The sequence below is a fragment of the Protopterus annectens genome, chromosome 11.part0 (genome assembly GCF_019279795.1).
Source record: "Protopterus annectens isolate FY-2018-M chromosome 11.part0, PAN1.0, whole genome shotgun sequence".
NCBI lineage: Eukaryota > Metazoa > Chordata > Ceratodontiformes > Protopteridae > Protopterus > Protopterus annectens.
The window spans coordinates 940,316,531-940,334,420 of record NC_056745.1 but is presented as its reverse complement, the minus strand read 5'-3'; the positions used below and the strand labels follow the sequence as shown (position 1 = coordinate 940,334,420).

The window sequence follows — 17,890 nt, the reverse complement described above, 5'->3', positions numbered from 1 at the left end:
ATTCTAGACTTGGCTTTCCTTGCTAAGCTGATGGATACATGATTTGTATTGCTGAACAATCCTGAACAGAGATCGCTCATGAATCTACACTACGAGCAGTGTTTTTTTCTCTCCAGCACTAATTTAGCTCTGCTCACCACACTAATTTAGCATTGTTTCAACTGTTTGTGCTGGTTTATTAGACAGCTACTGCATCTGCAGACTGTTTAATAGTTTATTTCTACTGCATTATAAACAGGCTGGGGAAAAAATGATACCTTACGTGATTCAAAAAGTTTTATTTTAAAGACACAGCTTTCATATAACTGAAGTAAACTTTCTGTGCTAGTCTTTACTGCTCAAGTATCGGTGTGGTGATTTCCTTTTGCAGCTGTTATAGTTTACTATTACAGTGACTGCACTGTTTAAACATGTAGCATTTGTTTCATAATTTGTATACTGTGAGCAATGCTGGGTTGGCATTTTTTTTTTATATACAGCATACTGGCAATAAACACTCATGGGTGGCATTGACCTAAAACTATTTTGCTCTGCTTTATAATTTAGCTGTAGTTTTCTTTTTCTGCCTTGTCCCCCACAATGTGTGTTGCCTTATATTCTCTCTTTTTTTCTAATATGTCCTTTACTTTGTTTCCTTAATTCACAATTTCTAAGTTCCTGTTAAAATTCCAAGGACAGAAATAGTGATTCTTTGAACAGCAAAACAGGAAATGCAAATGTGGTTAAAGTTTACAAAGCAAAACAGGAAATGCAAATGTTTGCAAAGCCTGAAGTTGTAATACCTAGGTGTATTCCCCTGACTCTCCAATACAGAGACTCCAACCACCAGCGCGGCAATGCAAAGGGAATGCAGGGAAGCAAAAAACATGTTCATAGGTTCATACTAGGCTATCTGCCCTAGGGCATTTATAAGCCTAGCCAGAATGTGTTTGGCTTTCGCCACCCATTTTAAATTTATTTTGCTATGCCCTTTTTCGAGGTTAGTATACTGTGCCTCTATCTAACAGTGACACAGAAGTGATACCCGGGGTAAACCTACGATCTCCCATCCACTCATCAAGATTCCTCTTGAAGAGAGTCAATGAGGGACTCTGCCTAACCTGGACTGGGATTTTATTCCAGAGTAAAGGGAGCCTCTGGGTTATGAATCTGTCCCTCCAGCATGTCCTATTTATTTCAGTGCTGAGGTTCAAGTCTCTCGAGCGCGTAGCTCGATGGGATTTCGATTTTCTGAGGTGCAGCATGTCCATTAATTCCGGGTTGGACATGGCTTTATACGTCAGGCACAGATCGCCTCTGAACAGGCGGTATGCCACTGAGTAGAGCTGAGTTTCTTTAACCGGGCAGCATATGGCATCTGTTTGAGCCCTTTGATCCTCTTGGTGAGGTACTTTTGGGGTCTTTCCAGTTGCTGCAGGTGTCTGGTAAGGTACATCCCAAAAGGGGCATTGTACTCAATTATGGGCCTGATGAGGGATGAGTAAAGAGGCACGATGACCTCCCCTGATCTAGATGTGAATCCCTTCATGATTAGGTGGGCTATATAAAATGATCTGAAGTAGGATATTCATTTGTCTGCAACCTGTGGGTTATGGATCCGATATCGGATCCGAACCGGCATGGTTTTCCAGCTATGGATCCAAGCTCTCAGCTCCTCCCCTCACCCATAATGCCCTGCTCTACCCTCATGACCTCAGATCTCTGGTGACTGGATTTGGGTACATAGCTCTCAGCTAAGTGGATTTTGTTTCTTGTAAAAATCAGAGAATTTTTTGGTTTTTTGAGTGTTTCTGAGTGAAAGTTTAGGTTTCCCTTTGTTATAAGTGTATTTTGACTTTATTTGAGTTAAATTAAGTAATTTTTATTCCCTCCCCGCTGTTGCGTAGAGTGTGTGTGTAGGCCTGTGTGTCCTTTTATTTTAAGTTACTTTCTGTAGCTTTAGTGATTATAGATTATGGCTGACCAGCCTAAATCTATTTTTGTGGCCATAAGCTCTCACCGGGTTGAACACCTCACATCTGGTTGTTCCATTTGTGCAGGGTTCAACCCCAGGGCACTGAGGGAGCGGAGGTCCAAGCTGGTCTTGGCGGGTCTTTACCGCCAGACTCTGCTGTGGCTACAGTTGTTCCCTCCTGCTCCTGGGACTCAAACTCCCGCTTCTGGAGAGGAGAGGGATGCTACTAGACCTCTGTTTCGCCCCGCCAGCCAAGCTTCTCCCCGGCTCCTTCGGTTCCGGTCCCTGTGTGCTTTTCACCGGGTCCTGAGGAGGAGGAGACCTCCGCGAGGCTATCGAGGAGGCACTCCAGGCCTACCTCGGTAGCCTCTTCGAGATCTACCCATAGCCTTTCTGATGCTGATCTGGACCGGATGGCGAAGGTTCATCCAGGCCCAGATGCAGATGGGAGTGCTCGGGAGCTCAACACCCTTTTAAGCCTATTGCTCCTTCTCCGACCCGCTATCCGGGTTCGAGCAGCTGGGTGGGTCGGCGCCGATAGTACGGATCCGACCCTGCCCTCGGACCCGATCTCGGAGCCTGGATCCGAGCTTCGATCCGGGGATCAGTGCTCTGTGTCGGAGCGCACTGTCTTGTCGGATCCTTTGGTCGAGGTCGGCTTTTGATGTAGTGGAGAGGGCTCTGTTGAGGGTCTCCGGACCCCCGGCACTTGTTCCCTCTGCACTGGGCCAGGCTTCAACCATCCGGCCCTGGGACAGCCCGTTTCTGTGCCCCAAGTTGCTCCTATGGAGCAATTGCTGCTGGGGACTCCTCTGACAGCCCCCCAGAGGAGGTCCAAGGAGGCACATTGACTCCCCGAGTCTCTCACAGAAGACACGGACTTGGAGGAAGGGAAGGCTCCCCACGGTCACCCCGAGGATGTCTCCTTTGGAGACATCATGGAAATGGGGTGGTCTGCCCCAAGTCTTCCTCGGACGAGTCCGTGTTCTTGGAGGCATTCAAGATCTACCTCTTGGGTGTCCCCCCTGCGACCCCTGGTGGACCTTATTACCACCAGGCGTGGAAGGAACCGGACACCGTGGAGCCAATTCCCAAAAGACCGGATAGGATCCTTAGTCCGCCATGTAGATGCCATGTTGACGGCGGCCACAAAGAGGAACTGGCTCAGGAGAGTCCTCAGTCCATCCACCGAGCAAGGAGTCTCGGATGATGGACCGCTTAGCGGATGTTCAGTTACCTTCTCAGTAAGGGCGCTGAACTATTTGGCACATGTTATTCGATGCAGCGAGATCTTATTAAGGAATACGCTGCATCCCTGAGTCCATTTCGGAGGAGGACAGAGTTCTGCACTCCACCGTATGGCCACTCTTAGGTCAGTTACAAATACTTCTGCGGCTACTCTCCCATGCAACGGACAGGACTGGTCACTAGACGTCAGGCCTGGCTCCGTCACTTTTCTGAGCCCTTCAAGGCGCTGCTTGCGAACGCCTTTGATGGTTCTGCTCTGTTTGGCAAGACGCTGACCCAGAGCGAAAGGACGGAAGACGCTGTCTGTCTGCACCCCAGAGGCCCTATTCTAGGAACCAAAAGGGTCAGAAGAAGATGTGGTTCCGAAGTCGAGCAGTCCCAGCCTGCTCCGGACAACCAGTCCTTCCGTGGCAGAGGACAGGGAGGTAGAGGCAGAGGGGCTCCCAGAAACTTGGTCCAGGGAACCTTTCTCTGAGCAACCCTGAGGTTGCCCGACTGCTCTACTCTGGAGGCAGTCGGGGGCATGGGAGTCCATAACATCGGACCGCTGGGTTCTCCAAATCATATCCAGGGATATCGCATTCCTTTCCTTCACCTTCCAAAGTTGAAGTCCTCCCAGACGCCCCACCGGGTCAAACGAGAGGCCTGGCAGAAATTGGCCATCTGCTAAAGAAAGGAGCCATCCAGCCCGTTCCCCAGACCAGATCGGATCAGGGTTCTACTCCAGATTCTTTTAGTGCCAAAAAGATGGGGAACTAAGACCAATCCTAGACCTCTCTCTCTTGAATCTGGCAGTCCCCAAAGAAAAATTCAATGGTCACTCTGCAATCTATTCTCCCCTTCTGGGAGAAAATCACTGGATGTGCTCGATAGATCTCAAGGACGTACTACCACATCCTGATGGACAGGCGCCAGGAGGTTTCTCGCTGGGAGCCAGTCACTACCAGTTCGGGTCCTTCCCTTTGGTCTCACCACAGCCCCCAGGGTGTTCACCAAAGTACTAGCAGTGGTAGCGGCCCACCTGAGGCTTCAGGGGTGCAGGTCTTTCCCTACCTGGACGACTGGCTTCCCCAACAAGGCATCTACTTCTCTTGGCGAGACTCCTTTCTCCATCTTGCTCCCTTTCTGGGCATCACAATAAATACAAAAGTCCAACCTGGCCCACACAGCTCTTAGATTTTATAGGGGCCAGGCTAGACACAAGGAGTTTACGAGCCTTCCTCACTGCGGACAGAGTTCTAAATCTGCAGCTCCAGGTGCGGGCCATTCTCCAGTCAAGTTCTGTTCCAGCGGAGTTGGTCCTGAGGGCCCTAGGGTCCATGGCTAGGCATAGCACTTCTTCCTCTTGCCAGGCTCAATATGCATTCTACAGTGGACGCTCTTAGTACAGTGGTCATACCTTGCTCTCCCCATGCATCATCCCATAGCGATCAGCAAGGCTTGCAAGCGGTCCCTCTTGTGGTGGCTCCACTCCCGGATCTCCACAAAGGCCGCCCATTTTGTGCTTCTCCCCTCTCGCCACGGTGACCACGGACGCCTCCGCCTCGGGTGGGGGGCACTTTGGACAGTCCAAGGCACGTGGAACGATTCAGAGACCTTACTGCATATCAATGTTCTAGAGATGAGAGCAGTGCTCTTAGCGTTGCTAGCACTTCAGGACTTTCTTCCCTTGGGAACAATTGCGATTCAATCGGACAACATGTCTGTTGTCTGGTACATCAACGAGCAAGGGGAACAAGGTCTTACCCTCTTTGTCGAGAGGCCATGAGAGTTTGGGAATGGGCAATCTTCGGTCCAACATCCTAGCGGACAAGCTCAGTCGCACCATTCTGACCCCTGGTCTCTCAATTGTCAAGTAGCGGAATGCATATTCGCACGGTGGGGAACCCTTCATGCGATCTTTTGCTTCTCCCTCAAACACCAAGTGCGACAGTTTTTCGCTCTAATACCTCCTCCCGGAGGTACCCCAAGAGACGCTCTGGTGCATGCTTGGCCACCCGGTCTTCTGTATGCCTATCCACCCTTGCCTCTGATGCTGCAAGTTCTTCAGAAAGCCTCTCGGGTGGGTTGCAGAATGATTCTCATTGCTCCATTCTGGCCTCGACAGATCTGGTTCCTTCCTAAGGACTCACTCGGTGAATCCACCTTGGATTCTAGATCCCATTCCGGATCTGATATCCCATCCATCCTGCATTCCTACTCCGAACCTGGACAACCTGAAGCTGACCGCTTGGCTGCTCCAGTTCCACTCTTGATAAGGACTCGGTATTTCTTCACCTGTAAAGGCTATTTTGGTGGCGGCTCATAAACCATCCACTAGAAAGGTTTAAAGCAAATGGAAACGCTTTGAGCAAGGCCTGAATCCCTTCACGGTTCCTCTCCCTTTAGTGCTTGACTTTCTAACCACTCTCTTTAACGATGGTGCCAGCAGTTCCACAGTCAAAGTTCAACTGGCGGCAATTTCTCACTATCACATTGGCCATGACTCTAATCCTCTTATGTCAGCCAAATTGTGTAAAATATTTCTTAAAGGTACTTTTCTTCTCAGGCCCCCTATAAAACAAGCAGTTCCTCCTTGGGACCTTTCTTTGGTCCTACAGGCCTTGACCGCTCCTCCTTTCGAGCCAGCGGCTGCGGTGGATCTCAAATTCTTGTCCTACAAGACAGCCTTTTTGGTAGCCATTACATCAGCCAAGAGAGTTTCTGAACTTCAAGCTTTATCAGCTAAACCTCCTTACTTGGTATTTCATCCGACCGTGACTCCCTCAGGACCAACCCGTCCTTTCTTCCTAAAACGCTTCTCGCTTCAAGCAAACATCAATCAATCCATTAACCTCCCTGTTTTCTTCCTAAATATGAAAACAAAGGTGAATATAAGCTACATTCACTAGATGTTCACAGGCAACTTAGATTTTATCTGAACAGGACAGCTGGTCATAGGCAATCCGACCAGCTGTTTATTTCCTTTGCAAAATTCAATTTGGGCAAGCCAATCTCTAAAGTTTCTCTGTCCCGCTGGATTTCACAGTGCATTTTATTGGCTTATCAAGCTTCAGGAAGGGGAGGGTGTTCATGCCCATTCAACCCGGTCAGTATCTACCTCGGCAGCCTTCAAGGCTAGGATTCCTCTAGATGATATTTGTGCAGCAGCCACGTGGGCTTCATCTCATTATTTCCCACTATAAGTTGGATCTTGCATCTAGGGTAGAGCATCCTTTGGCTCCGCTGTGTGCGAATATCCTTCCATGATGGCCGCCCAAGATTCAGGTAGCTGGGGACTCTGTCCCACAGGTTGCAGACAAATGAATATCCTACTTCAGATTTAGAAGTTATGTACTCACAATAACGCTCCATCTGAGTAGGTGTATTCATTTGTCTCCTCCTATCCCCCTGGCCTTTCAGTTTCCTGCATATTCCTTGTTACCCTTTTTAGGGTATTGTTGCTTTGGCAAACTCGATCTGAGGTCATGAGGGTAGAGCAGGGCATTATGGGTGAGGGGAGGAGCTGAGAGCTTGGATCCATAGCTGGAAAACCATGCCGGTTCGGATCCGATATCGGATCCATAACCCACAGGTTGCAGACAAATGAATACACCTACTCAGATGGAACGTTATGGTGAGTACATAACTTCTAATTTTTCTAACCACTTTGGCCACGTGGTTGTCAAATGAGAGATTGCTATCAACTTGGGTCCCCAGGTCCCTAATTACTTCGTCTGTACTTAATGGATTTCCACCTATGTGGTAATTTGTGGGCACTTTGTTTTTGCCAAAGGGGATGACTGTACACTTTTTGGCATTTAGCTTGAGGCCATGGCTCTGGCACCAGTTGTCTGTTTCTATGAGGCCCTTTTGGAGGATGCTTGTGTCGGCTGGAGAGTCGATTATGGTGCCCAGTTTGCAGTCATCTGCGAACTTGGTCAGCCACAGTCCTTCCGTGTTGGCCTGTACCTCCGAGAAATATATACCGAACAAGAGAGGTCCCAGGACTGAGCCTTGTGGGACACCACTTGTTACTGGTTTAGAGTCTGACATGGCTCAAGCAATTCTAACCATGTGGGTTCTGTCCTTGAGCCAGTTTGCAATCCATCTAGTGACATAGGGGTTTATATTTAAGCTGGTGAGCTTATCTATAATGCCCGAGTGGGGTATTGTATCGAAGGCTTTTGCGAGGTCCACGTAGGCTGTGTGGACCACCTTCCCTCGTCAATGGCCTTGGTGACTGTTTCAAAGAAATCAACCAGGTTTAAGAGGCAGGATCTGCCCTTAACAAAGCCGAACTGGGTAGGATCCAGTGTTTGTAGGTCCCCAATATCTTTATTTATGAGGTCCATGATGATCCTTTCCATAGCTTTGCAGACCAAGCTAGTCAGGCTTATGGGGCGATAGTTTCCAGGATCCGTTGAGGCACCACCTTTATGGAGAGGGACCACTGTTGCTGTACGCCACTCTTTGGGCACATATCCTATAGTAAGGCTGAGATTGAACAGTAGTTTTATGTTTGGGTTTAGCTCTTCTTTGAGTTCATGTAGGGGCAGCCCAGGACACCATCTGGTCCCATTGATGCTGTGTTTTTGCTTTGGAGAGGCGGCTCTTACCTGAGCATCTGAGATGTCAGGGGCAGCACTCTGCTGGGATAGATATTTGCCCTTTTGGTGGGGATGGGGGGGAGAAGTTTGCGCTGATCCTGTCAGCTAGGATGTTGGCAATGTCTGTGGATTCGGTGTATTTTTTGTCATTTTGGACTAATTCTGAGCATATCTGGGAATTACCACCCAGGTTCCTAACATAACTAAAGAAAGCCTTGTGATTATCCTTAGTGTCCTGTGCAATTTTTCTCTCGAAGCTGGCCTTAGACAATTTTATGTGTGCCCGTAGTTTTTTGCTAATACTGATCAGTGATGCCTTCCCTTTTTGGGATTTTGCTTTATTTAGTAGCTTCCTCCTTCTATTGTATAGTTTGTTTATGGCTGGGGTCCACCAGACAGGATGTCTGCCTTTGGAGGATTGGGTCTTGGTTTTATTTGGGATCGCATGATCCATGCATTCCTGAAGGTGTTCATAGAATGCATTTATAAAGGATTCTGCGGTCTGGGCTGTATTTTCCACAGGCCCGGGGGCATTGAAGGATTCCACCTCAGTTTTGAGGAGTGTAAAATTTGCTTTAGAGAAGTTTTTCACTGTGGTTTCCTGGGCAGGGGTTGGGGTCGGGATGTGAATATCCAGTGAGATTAGTTTATGGTCTGATCTTACCAGTGAGGGATACACTTCTGGTCTGGAGCATAGAGTCCCCATGTTGGTGATGATCAGGTCCAGTATGTTTTCCCCTCTTGTGGGAGTGGTAACAAGTTGTTCCATAGCATTTGAGTTTATAAATTCTAGGAACCTTTGGGCTAGGGTGTTGGAGCTAGAGTAATGCTCCCAGTCTATGTTTGGGTAGTTGAAGTCGCCAATATAATGGTGTTTGGAGAGACCTTCATATTTTCCAGTGTTCTCAGGAAGGCCGAGTGGGGTTCCTGGGTTTGGGAGGGTGGTCTGTAGCAGGCTATAAACTGGAAGGCAGTTTTACCCACTGTTAGTTGCACATGGATAGTCTCTGATGCTTCATGCTTTGCCACCAACCTGGAGGTGTGGGTATCTTTGATGAATATCGATACTCCCCTCCTTTTGTGGTTCGGGTCCAAGTTTTGGGGCGAAAAGCATGGTATGAGGTATAACCTGGTAGTGCTGGGGTGCTCTCGGGAGCCCTGAACCAGGTTTCTGTTACTGCACAGATATCGATGTTCTCCATGCTAAGGAGAGTTTTGAGCGTGCATCTTGAGGCTTAGACTTCTGGCGTTGAGCAGCATTACTCTTAGTTTCTTATCCCTTGTGATACCTATGGAGGTGGGTTTGTCTTTTGAGCCTTGCCTAAAAAGGCACTATGGGGTAGCAAGAGCCTTTGCCAATATCTGAAAGCCCAGGGGTGACAGGTGCAAGCCGCCCCTAGCTTAAGCATCGTGGCTTGTCGAGCATATCATCCCAAGCTGACAGGCATTGGATCCCCTTTGAATGACACCAGTACTTAAGCCAATTGTTGAAATTGATCATCTTGTCTTCATATTGTGGCATCATTCTTGGTGAGGGTAAGATGCTACTCAAGGTCAGGGTCATACCGCCTGGGCTACATCCTCAGAGAGCTCCTGTATGTCTCTTTTCATGTAGTCCAGGGAGGTACGCCTCAGGTCATTCACACCAGCATGGACAATGACTGAGTCATATTTGTACTTGCCTTGGAGTGACCTGAGTGCTTGTGTTATGTGGCGGATCCTAGCACCCGACAGGCTGCTCACCGTGACCCTCTCCTTGTTCAGCCTGGTGAGCGGGACGTCAGTGTGCCTGACGATAGTCACCTATTACAAGTGTATCAGGTGTGTTGTTTAGTCTTAAGGGCTGTGACTGTTTGGCACACTGGCTTTGTGAGATGTGTTGCACGTGTTTTGTTTTGGGGTAGCGGCTGCTTGGGTGTCTGCTTTGGAGGTCTCTGCTGCTTCGGCAGATCTTTATTTAGAGCCTCCGAGTATGTTTTTGTGTGATTATGTGTTTGGTTTGCTGTCGTGGTAGGTCTATGTGAGACTGGAATTGTAGTGAGTGTGGTTTCTTTCTCCTCCTGACTGGTTATGCCAGTACTGAGTTTAGAGAGCTTAGCCTCCAGTTTGGCTATATGGTTGCATCTCTCACATGTGTTGGAATTTGTTGGGAGGAGGAGAGGGTTGTCTGTGTACATGAGGCAGTTGTAACATTGCCTCAAGATTCCCAGATTCACCAGCTGGACCGGAGAGGAGATTGTAATTGTATTATAGAGAAGTTTGGCATTTGCTGTATTTACTTGGCAGCTGTAATTCATTTTTCTTATTTGTGGGGCTGTCTTGCATTTGCAACAATTGGCTATATTCCCACATTTTTCCCAGACTAATCCCTGCCCTGGGATATAGTTGGATAACTGGTTATTTCTTTGATTCATGCCTTTCTCACCATATAGCTTTGCTGTCACCTCTTCAGCTGCTTGTGGTGTAGAACTAGTAAAGCTGCCCACTGAACGTGCCTGAATGCATACCTTGATGCAAAGTGATGTAGTTCGATAATGCCATTCCTATAGCAGTATAATATGTACTGCCACGTGTGTGATTATCCACTTTTTTTTTCAGTTCTTTGATTACTATCTTTACTTACATTCAGATCTTTTGCCTGACCGTGTTTTGCCTGACAGTGTATATCTTCTGCAGCAGTCTGAAATTCGAGCACATCTTTTTTTTGGGGGGTTTTATGTCCTACTTTGAGGTATTTTAGTATTGATACATGCCAGGTGGCTATGTATGCCTCTACCCCCTCCAGTTTTTTTCCTGCCTACAATTTGGCAGTTGATCTGTCTTTAAACTTTTGAATTTACATTGCTGGAGAGAGAGGGTTTGTCTTAGAGGCTGTCCCATCTCTGGAATAGACTTCCCGTACACGTCAGAGTCCCTTGCGCAACATTGATGAGTGAATGGGAAACCACAAATTTGTACCAGGGGTTTCACCCGAGTCCCTTATTGGTGGGGATGACAGGTGTTGACTGAGGTTTCTTTTTGGGGATAAACTCCTGGCTAGGCTTGTAAGGGCCTCAGGGCCATTAGGCTAGTAACCTTGTATGATCCTAGAAGCCAAAACAGCTTACTAAGCATCTTTGTTGCATTAAATTACCACATGCCCTGCAAAAGCATTGCCTGAATTTTTCCTCTGAAGAGGTTTAATCTGCCTACTTGAAGCCGTGGATAGTAAATCTTTTGTCCCATTTAATGAAAAAATATGGCAGGAATTGATGGCTTCTGTGGTGATACTGGTAGGAGGTTTCTCTCATTGCAGCCCCAGGCACTAATCGAAGCATTGCTGCAAGGAAAAATTCTTAGAACAAGTCTTGACACAAACCTCCTTGAATGAAGGCCATTGTTCACATGCTGCCTTCCAACGAACCCAGCATTGGTGAGCTTTTCCTCCACTGGCTTGAGACCTTACCCCATCATTATGTTAAAGATGAAGGAATGCCCACCGCTCCTGCACAGAAGGCATTTTTCAAGGTTTTTGTTTGTACTGCTCCCAGATGATTGGCAGTACTTACATAATTTAGTCAGAGTAAGGTTACTTTGGATCTAGGGTTGCCTTTCTGGTCCTTTTCAAGTTGCTCTTGAGCTTGCAGGTTTTAGTGGAGGGATAGGCTATTCATCAGTAGGACCTGTCCCTCAAAAGCTACGTGTCAATCTGGTGGAAAGGGGAGATTTAGGAGTGCATCATTCACTTAGTGTGCACCAGTCTCATTACAAACTTCTAAGGTAATACTTTGTTTGATTAGCATATGAGCCTTGACAACCCAGAGGTGATCTGTCACACTCTGCTTCACATTACAGTTTATGGAAACTTACTCGTATAGGTAGTATGGGGGGGGGGTATGTCTGTCACTTCATATTTTGTGATGGCTTGGAGGTTCCCAAGTTCCATTGCCTCCAAGACAGACAGTGAGTCTGGTCTTCTATCCTTCTCTATCAGATGTCTTTGGAGAGGATCTCAAGCTTATGAGGAACTGCTTCATTTGGCCACAGGCTCCGATTAAATCCTTGTTCCCCCTAGAGCTTTGTGGTGAGATTTCTAGGGAAGAAGTTGAGCCCATTTTCTCTTTCCTTTAGTGTTAAGTCATTTACGATGAAATCATGCTGCCTTCTATTTTGCTGCTCAGAGGGATGGTGAATGAGGTGCAGGACAAGGGTTTGCTTCCCTTCCCCTCATTTCAAAAGGAATGGTTTATTATGGATCTTAGCAGCTTCAGTTATCAGGTCCAGTATGGTTTTGGGTGATCATCTGGGCAGGATCCCTGGGTAGAGTTGCTGAATATATGCCTGTTGAGGCCCACTGAAGGTTGCACTGACAACTCTGGGTGGCAATCAATTCCATTGTAAAATGTTTTAGTTTTAGGTTTCCTTAGCAGCTAGTCTTTGTTGAGTTATCCGTGATGGATAAAGCTTTATAGAAGAAACTGCTACTGTATAATGAAAATTGCCTTTTTTTTTTTTTTTTTTTTTTTTTTTCTGGTCTTAACCATTGGCTCCATGAAAGTGGCAGTCAATTAATTCATCTTTTTAGAAGTATTTAATCCGAGCGTAATTTGACTTGCACAGTATGCATGCTTGCCTTTGGAAAGAATCTAGGAGATCATAGCTTGGTTCAGCTGCATGAAGATGTAGCTTGGGTCCAAGCATAGATAGACCTAGGTGTGTTTTGCTGCAGTCTCTTCTTGTTTGTTTGCATACTCTGAAAAAGAAGCCATTGCAGCAGGTAGTATTTTCACACACCCCACGTATTGCAGCAGGTAGTATTTTCACACACCCCACGTATTGATCTTTTTTCCCTTTGGATTTCTGCTTTTTCTTCAGTTACAATGCACTGAAGCTTTTGGGGGGGGGGCAAAATATCTTGACAAGATGCTGTTTCCCTCTTTGTTCTGCCTGGTTGCATCATTGCTGATGGTATGTGCAGCTCCACTGCAGATGAAAAGGAGAGGGTTTTGCATGCTGTAGCATCATGTTGGAAGTCTTTTTTTAAAACTGGCAGTTGCAGTCAGTACTTGTGCAAGTTATTTTGCTATCGCATTCTTGGACGTGGTATCTGCAGGTATATATTAACCTGTACTGCAGGATGAAAACTAGCTATTTATTTGCTTCTTGCATGAAAATAATTGGGGATAAATATGATGCTGTGTGTTAGCATAAAAGACTTTGAAAATGGATTCTGTGTAAACAAAATAATTTCTCTTATTTCAGAACCGAATGCATGAAAGCATGAAGCTGTTTGACAGTATCTGCAATAACAAGTGGTTCACAGACACTTCAATTATTCTTTTCCTTAATAAAAAAGATTTGTTTGAGGAGAAGATCAAAAGAAGCCCTCTTACAATCTGCTACCCAGAGTATGCAGGTAAGTGTATGCCTTGCCTGGGAATTGACATATATGTTTAAAAATCCAATAATTTTATATATTGATACAGTATAGTGAAAGTGCATTTCTTTAGTAATAAAGCTGTGTATTGTACTACTCCATGCCATCATCTTTTTTCCTAATTGCACTTTTAAAAGGTAGCCGTGCTGTGATTTTATGTTGGCATCAGGTTGCATGCTATGTAAATTTCAGGACAGGGTGCCTGAAGCTCATAAGTATCTTTTAAGAGTCCTAGGGCAGACCCAGAAACTGCTGTTAGGGGCCTAAAGGAAGTCTAGGCTTCTGTGTTTGGTTCTCCTTGCAGACAAGACCAAAGGGCTCTAGATGATTGGATAGATGGGAAAAGAAAGTTTATTCTTCTTCTCTGAGGGCTTTGAATTGCCAGTGCCAGTTTCACATGTTGAAATGAAATAAAACTATCTCCTCACATTAAGGTAGAGGTTTTGGCAATGGCAGTAGGTATATATTGTAAAGAGATTTGCAAGAGTTAGTTGAGTTTCTGGTGGTTCTTTCACTGGTGGTTGCAATGTTTTAATGGCTCCCGTTTCCTGTACAGGGGTGGCTGCCACTGGTCAGCAGCTTTGAGGCAGCTTGGATCAAAATTTATCGTGAAATTAAAACAAGGATTTTCTATTTTCCTTTACAATCTGTTGTTTTAGCTGTTCCTCCTGTTGTTTGGAGGCAGTTTTAAAACTCCTGTAAGAAAAAGCAAAGTCTAAAAGATTGTTGCAGATTTTTTGCAGGTTTTTGTTCCAAATTTTAGCAGAAATCAGCCTGCTTCATCTGCGGAAGTTTGGACTTCTTATGAATCCCAGTAGATCTAGAGATCTAGGCGAGGTGGGGCAGGCTCAGGGGGAGTTCAGGGCCAGCCTAGGGGGCTTCTTCTCCTAGCACAGTCTTCAGGTGAGTCCAGTCTAATGAGTGACCTTTTCGCTGCCAGGAGCTTCTCGCCAGCGCCTTGCTTTCTCTTTTGGCAGCACCTTTGGAAGAAAATTGGCACTAATTAAAAGAAAGAATGTTCTTAATTTGACAAGACATCAAGGTTTAATTGGATACATCAAGGTTAAGCAGCGCTTATTTCATTACATTTCCTCCCGAACAGGGGCTAGCTATGACGCGTTCAGGCCTTCCATAGAGGCAAACAAGGGCCATTCTGAATAGAGGCTCAGGGGCCATATAGGCCCCCTTTGCAATTCCGCGGCTCTAGGGTAAGTACTATCCGGGCCGTTCGCCTAGTACAATTGAGAGGGGAAACAATCCTAACACTTTGTCTGGATTTTGCAACTTTAAATCAGTGGGACATATCTAGCTTTTGCCTTTGCTGGGCAATTTTAAGTTGCAAAATGTCTTGGATCAATTGCCAACTTTGATCTCAAGGAGGACTTCATGTTCCTATCTTAGTAAGTTGCGCTGCAGGGAGTATTCTAGCTTTGCATTCTTCTTTATGCTTCATTTCAGTGCATTGCTCCTTTTGGAGTTCTGACTATTTCAGAGTGTTCTCAAGGCTTCTGGCTTTTCATACAGTTGAGATCATACTTATCTTTCTGAGACTGGAGCTTATACTGAGACTACTGCTTATTTCTTCAAGGCTTGCTCCTAGCTTTCTTTTTGCAGCTGAATGCAGTGGGATTTGAGTTTTCCAACTTTGAAAAGCAATTTAGTTTTTCTGTCATGTTAACTTTAAAATCTGTGAAAAAAATGAATCTGCACCCTTTCATTTTAACCTCAAAAAACTAGGAAATTGTCCTCCTAAACGAACACACACACTCTAAATGATCATAGTTTAAGATTTGTGTGTAGCATCACATTAACATATCAAGAGTTAATCAGGAGGTTTGAAGCTTGAAGTTTAGTCTTGGTGCTTCGTACACAAGGATGTTTGATTTCGTATTGACTTTCGCAGTTCCCATTTAGAAATCTGTATTGATATGCCCTGTTTGGATACTTACTGTAACAGAAACGTAAGAAACAGCTCTTCAGTGCAGTGTTTAATTGAAGCAATGCACTTGCATTACTCATTAAAATGCTCGTTTACATCCTAGCTAGCAATCGTACCTGACATGTATTTTAGGGCTGTCTACCTGCTTGATTATCTAGACAATCAACAAGGCTGCCCATTTTGCTCCCTGCTTGGACAAAGGGCTGGAGTTCTCCTTGTAAGCCGGTAGCCAATCCCTTCTGACCAAGAAAGCATTAGTTTTACTGGAGATTAAGGTGTGAATGATTGGTCCTTGTGAAAGTGCATCAGAAACCTTTGTCAAATCCAAATACCTATGGGTATACTGTAATCTAGGGCTACCATAGTAATGTCAGAAAAATCAGATTTGTTAAGGTAAACTTCCTCCTTATAAATAGTGAATAACCACTGTAGACTTGTCTAGTAGCTCAATGAAGCACCTTTTAAAACATTTTCCCAAAACTAGTGATATATATACCCTTATAGACCCTGTGTTTTTAAGTATAGCCAAGCATTGCATTTATGCTGTACTGATGAGATCATAAGAAGGCTGAAACCTGCATGTTCACAGCTAGTGTGGTTTGGCTTTATTGGCCTGAATGTATCCACAAAAAAATTAAAGAAAAAGTAAAAAAAAGCAATGACATTCAGAAGCCATATTGCTAAAACTTTTGATATCCTTAAGGGGTTATTTGCATATATCCCACGGGCCTCTATTATAGGAGGTTTAAGGTATCACAGAGTGAAAACTCTACTTTGGCTAGGTTTTTCTTGTAATTCTTATACGTCACTAATGCCAGGGAACAACAATCCAATCAAGTGTAAAAAGCACAATAAGGCACCAGTTAACAGGAAGGAAGCACTTAAGTCTGTTCTTTATTTACTTTTTCACACTGAACGCTTTAACCCCAGAAATGTCTATTGCATCATCAACCTACAAGTGAACAATGATGTCATGACATGTCAAACATATGTGGGTAAAACTATAAGGAGGTTGAAGGGCATGATTGGTTTGCACATTAGACTTATTAAAAACAATAAGGACAATAACTCTCTTTACAGACATTCCAAGGTGTGCAGTAATTTTAAAAGGTTTCTATTGTTATGGTTTCTATTTCTTGTTATTGACAAAATGGAATGTAATGACAGAGGTTGTGATGGAGAGCTTACTGGAGTATAGAGAAATGCTCTGGCAGTTAAAGTTGAATGCTATGGAAAAGCTAAGCATCAATGATCATTGTTAACTTGTAGATTTATTAAGGTTACGAGCAAAATTTATTTAAAGAAATTGTTTACCCAAAGTATTAAATAAAATTTTAAACAAGTATTTTAAGTACGTTTTTTAGACAGAGTAAGAGTATTGTTTTATGTTTTGGGGATTTTCATATTTTGACCGTAAGTTTTATTCACACTCTAAGGTAAAAGATTGTTGATTAATGTTATCATTGGATTTGGCTGCTGTTGATTGATGTGTACATTACATTGTGAACTTCAAGAATTACTCTGGTGATGCCCCAGAGATTGTAGGTGCAAAAGCATGGTCTGTTTTTATTTTTTCACATTAAAGCATTTCCTTCCTGTTTACTAGTGCCTTATTGTGCCTTTTACACTTGGTAAACTTGAGAGAATCTTCTCAACTGAACCAGGAAAATAGCTTTTTTGTTTTACTTAATATGAATTGCTTTTCTAGCTTTTAACATGCCTAATTTTAGCACTGAGTATCATTCAGTACTGCAATTAAGTTAACAGCAAATCAAAAGTACTGCATGCAGTCTGCTTTTTAAGAGCTATCTGCTTGAATGGGACAAAGCAGCTCATACAGCTAGTGCTGTGGGGATGATTAATGCCATAACCTGAATAGGGCTGTTGGCGTCTTCTTACAAATAGACATGTTTGCAGACAGGCAGTGAGTTTCAGGAGTTGATTGTAAAAAGCTACAAAAGGATATCCTCAAGCTGGCCTTTGGCTTTTTTGTGGTAAGAAGTACATCTTAAAATGTGAGAAGTGTAGTCAGTGGCTGTCCTCGTCTTGGCAAAGCATTTTAATATGTTTGATCATTGCTAGAAACTGTCATTCAGTATTTTGTTGAGAAGTCCTGATATTGTATCAGAAGAGTACTCTTCATAGCTTGCCTACTTAATATGAGCTAGAACTGGAGTAAAACAATGGCAAGTAGTTTAGCTTTTTCATTTCATGTTATTTCCCCTGCCCCTTTCCTTGCAGATTGTGAAGGAACTTAACCCATGAGTGGAGCGTACACTTACTACACTTGTGGTGATGTAACCACCCAGTCCCAGAATACTGCTGTCTGATGTGGGCTAGAATTATAAGGGTCTTCACCACTGCCTTGTTGTCTTGAACACTAGGAGCTGTCATGATTTCCCAAGTGTTTCCTTACTGGGCCAACTTCATTTGTCAGCATCTTTGATAGCATTGAAGTGAAACTGACTATTGAGCGTCTTCCACGGATAAACCTAAATCTGACTCCAGTACAACTGTACGTACATCTGTAGTTCGACTTTCTGTAAAGTATCACTGTTCACTTTTGTTTATCATCCATTTTTTAAACCACTTAGGTGCAATAATATGTTTGTTGTAGGTAGGAATAGCCTACAAATAGTTGTCCTGTTTAGATTTAGAAGCTTGTTTATCTACATTAGGCTGGTCTATTGCTGAATGTTTATTGCAGCACCCTTCACTGTTGCATCAGAATGCTGAAGGGGCAC

At 44.6% G+C, this 17,890-nt stretch overlaps 1 protein-coding gene across 1 annotated transcript in view; it reads left to right on the top strand.

Annotated features, from left to right (window-relative positions):
- Positions 1-17,890, top strand: part of GNAI1 (G protein subunit alpha i1) — a 610,322-nt gene that overhangs the window by 457,788 nt on the left and 134,644 nt on the right. The window contains exon 7 of the mRNA XM_044088329.1: positions 13,033-13,186. Coding sequence (XP_043944264.1) covers positions 13,033-13,186 — 154 coding nt within the window. The remainder of the gene's footprint in view (positions 1-13,032; positions 13,187-17,890) is intronic.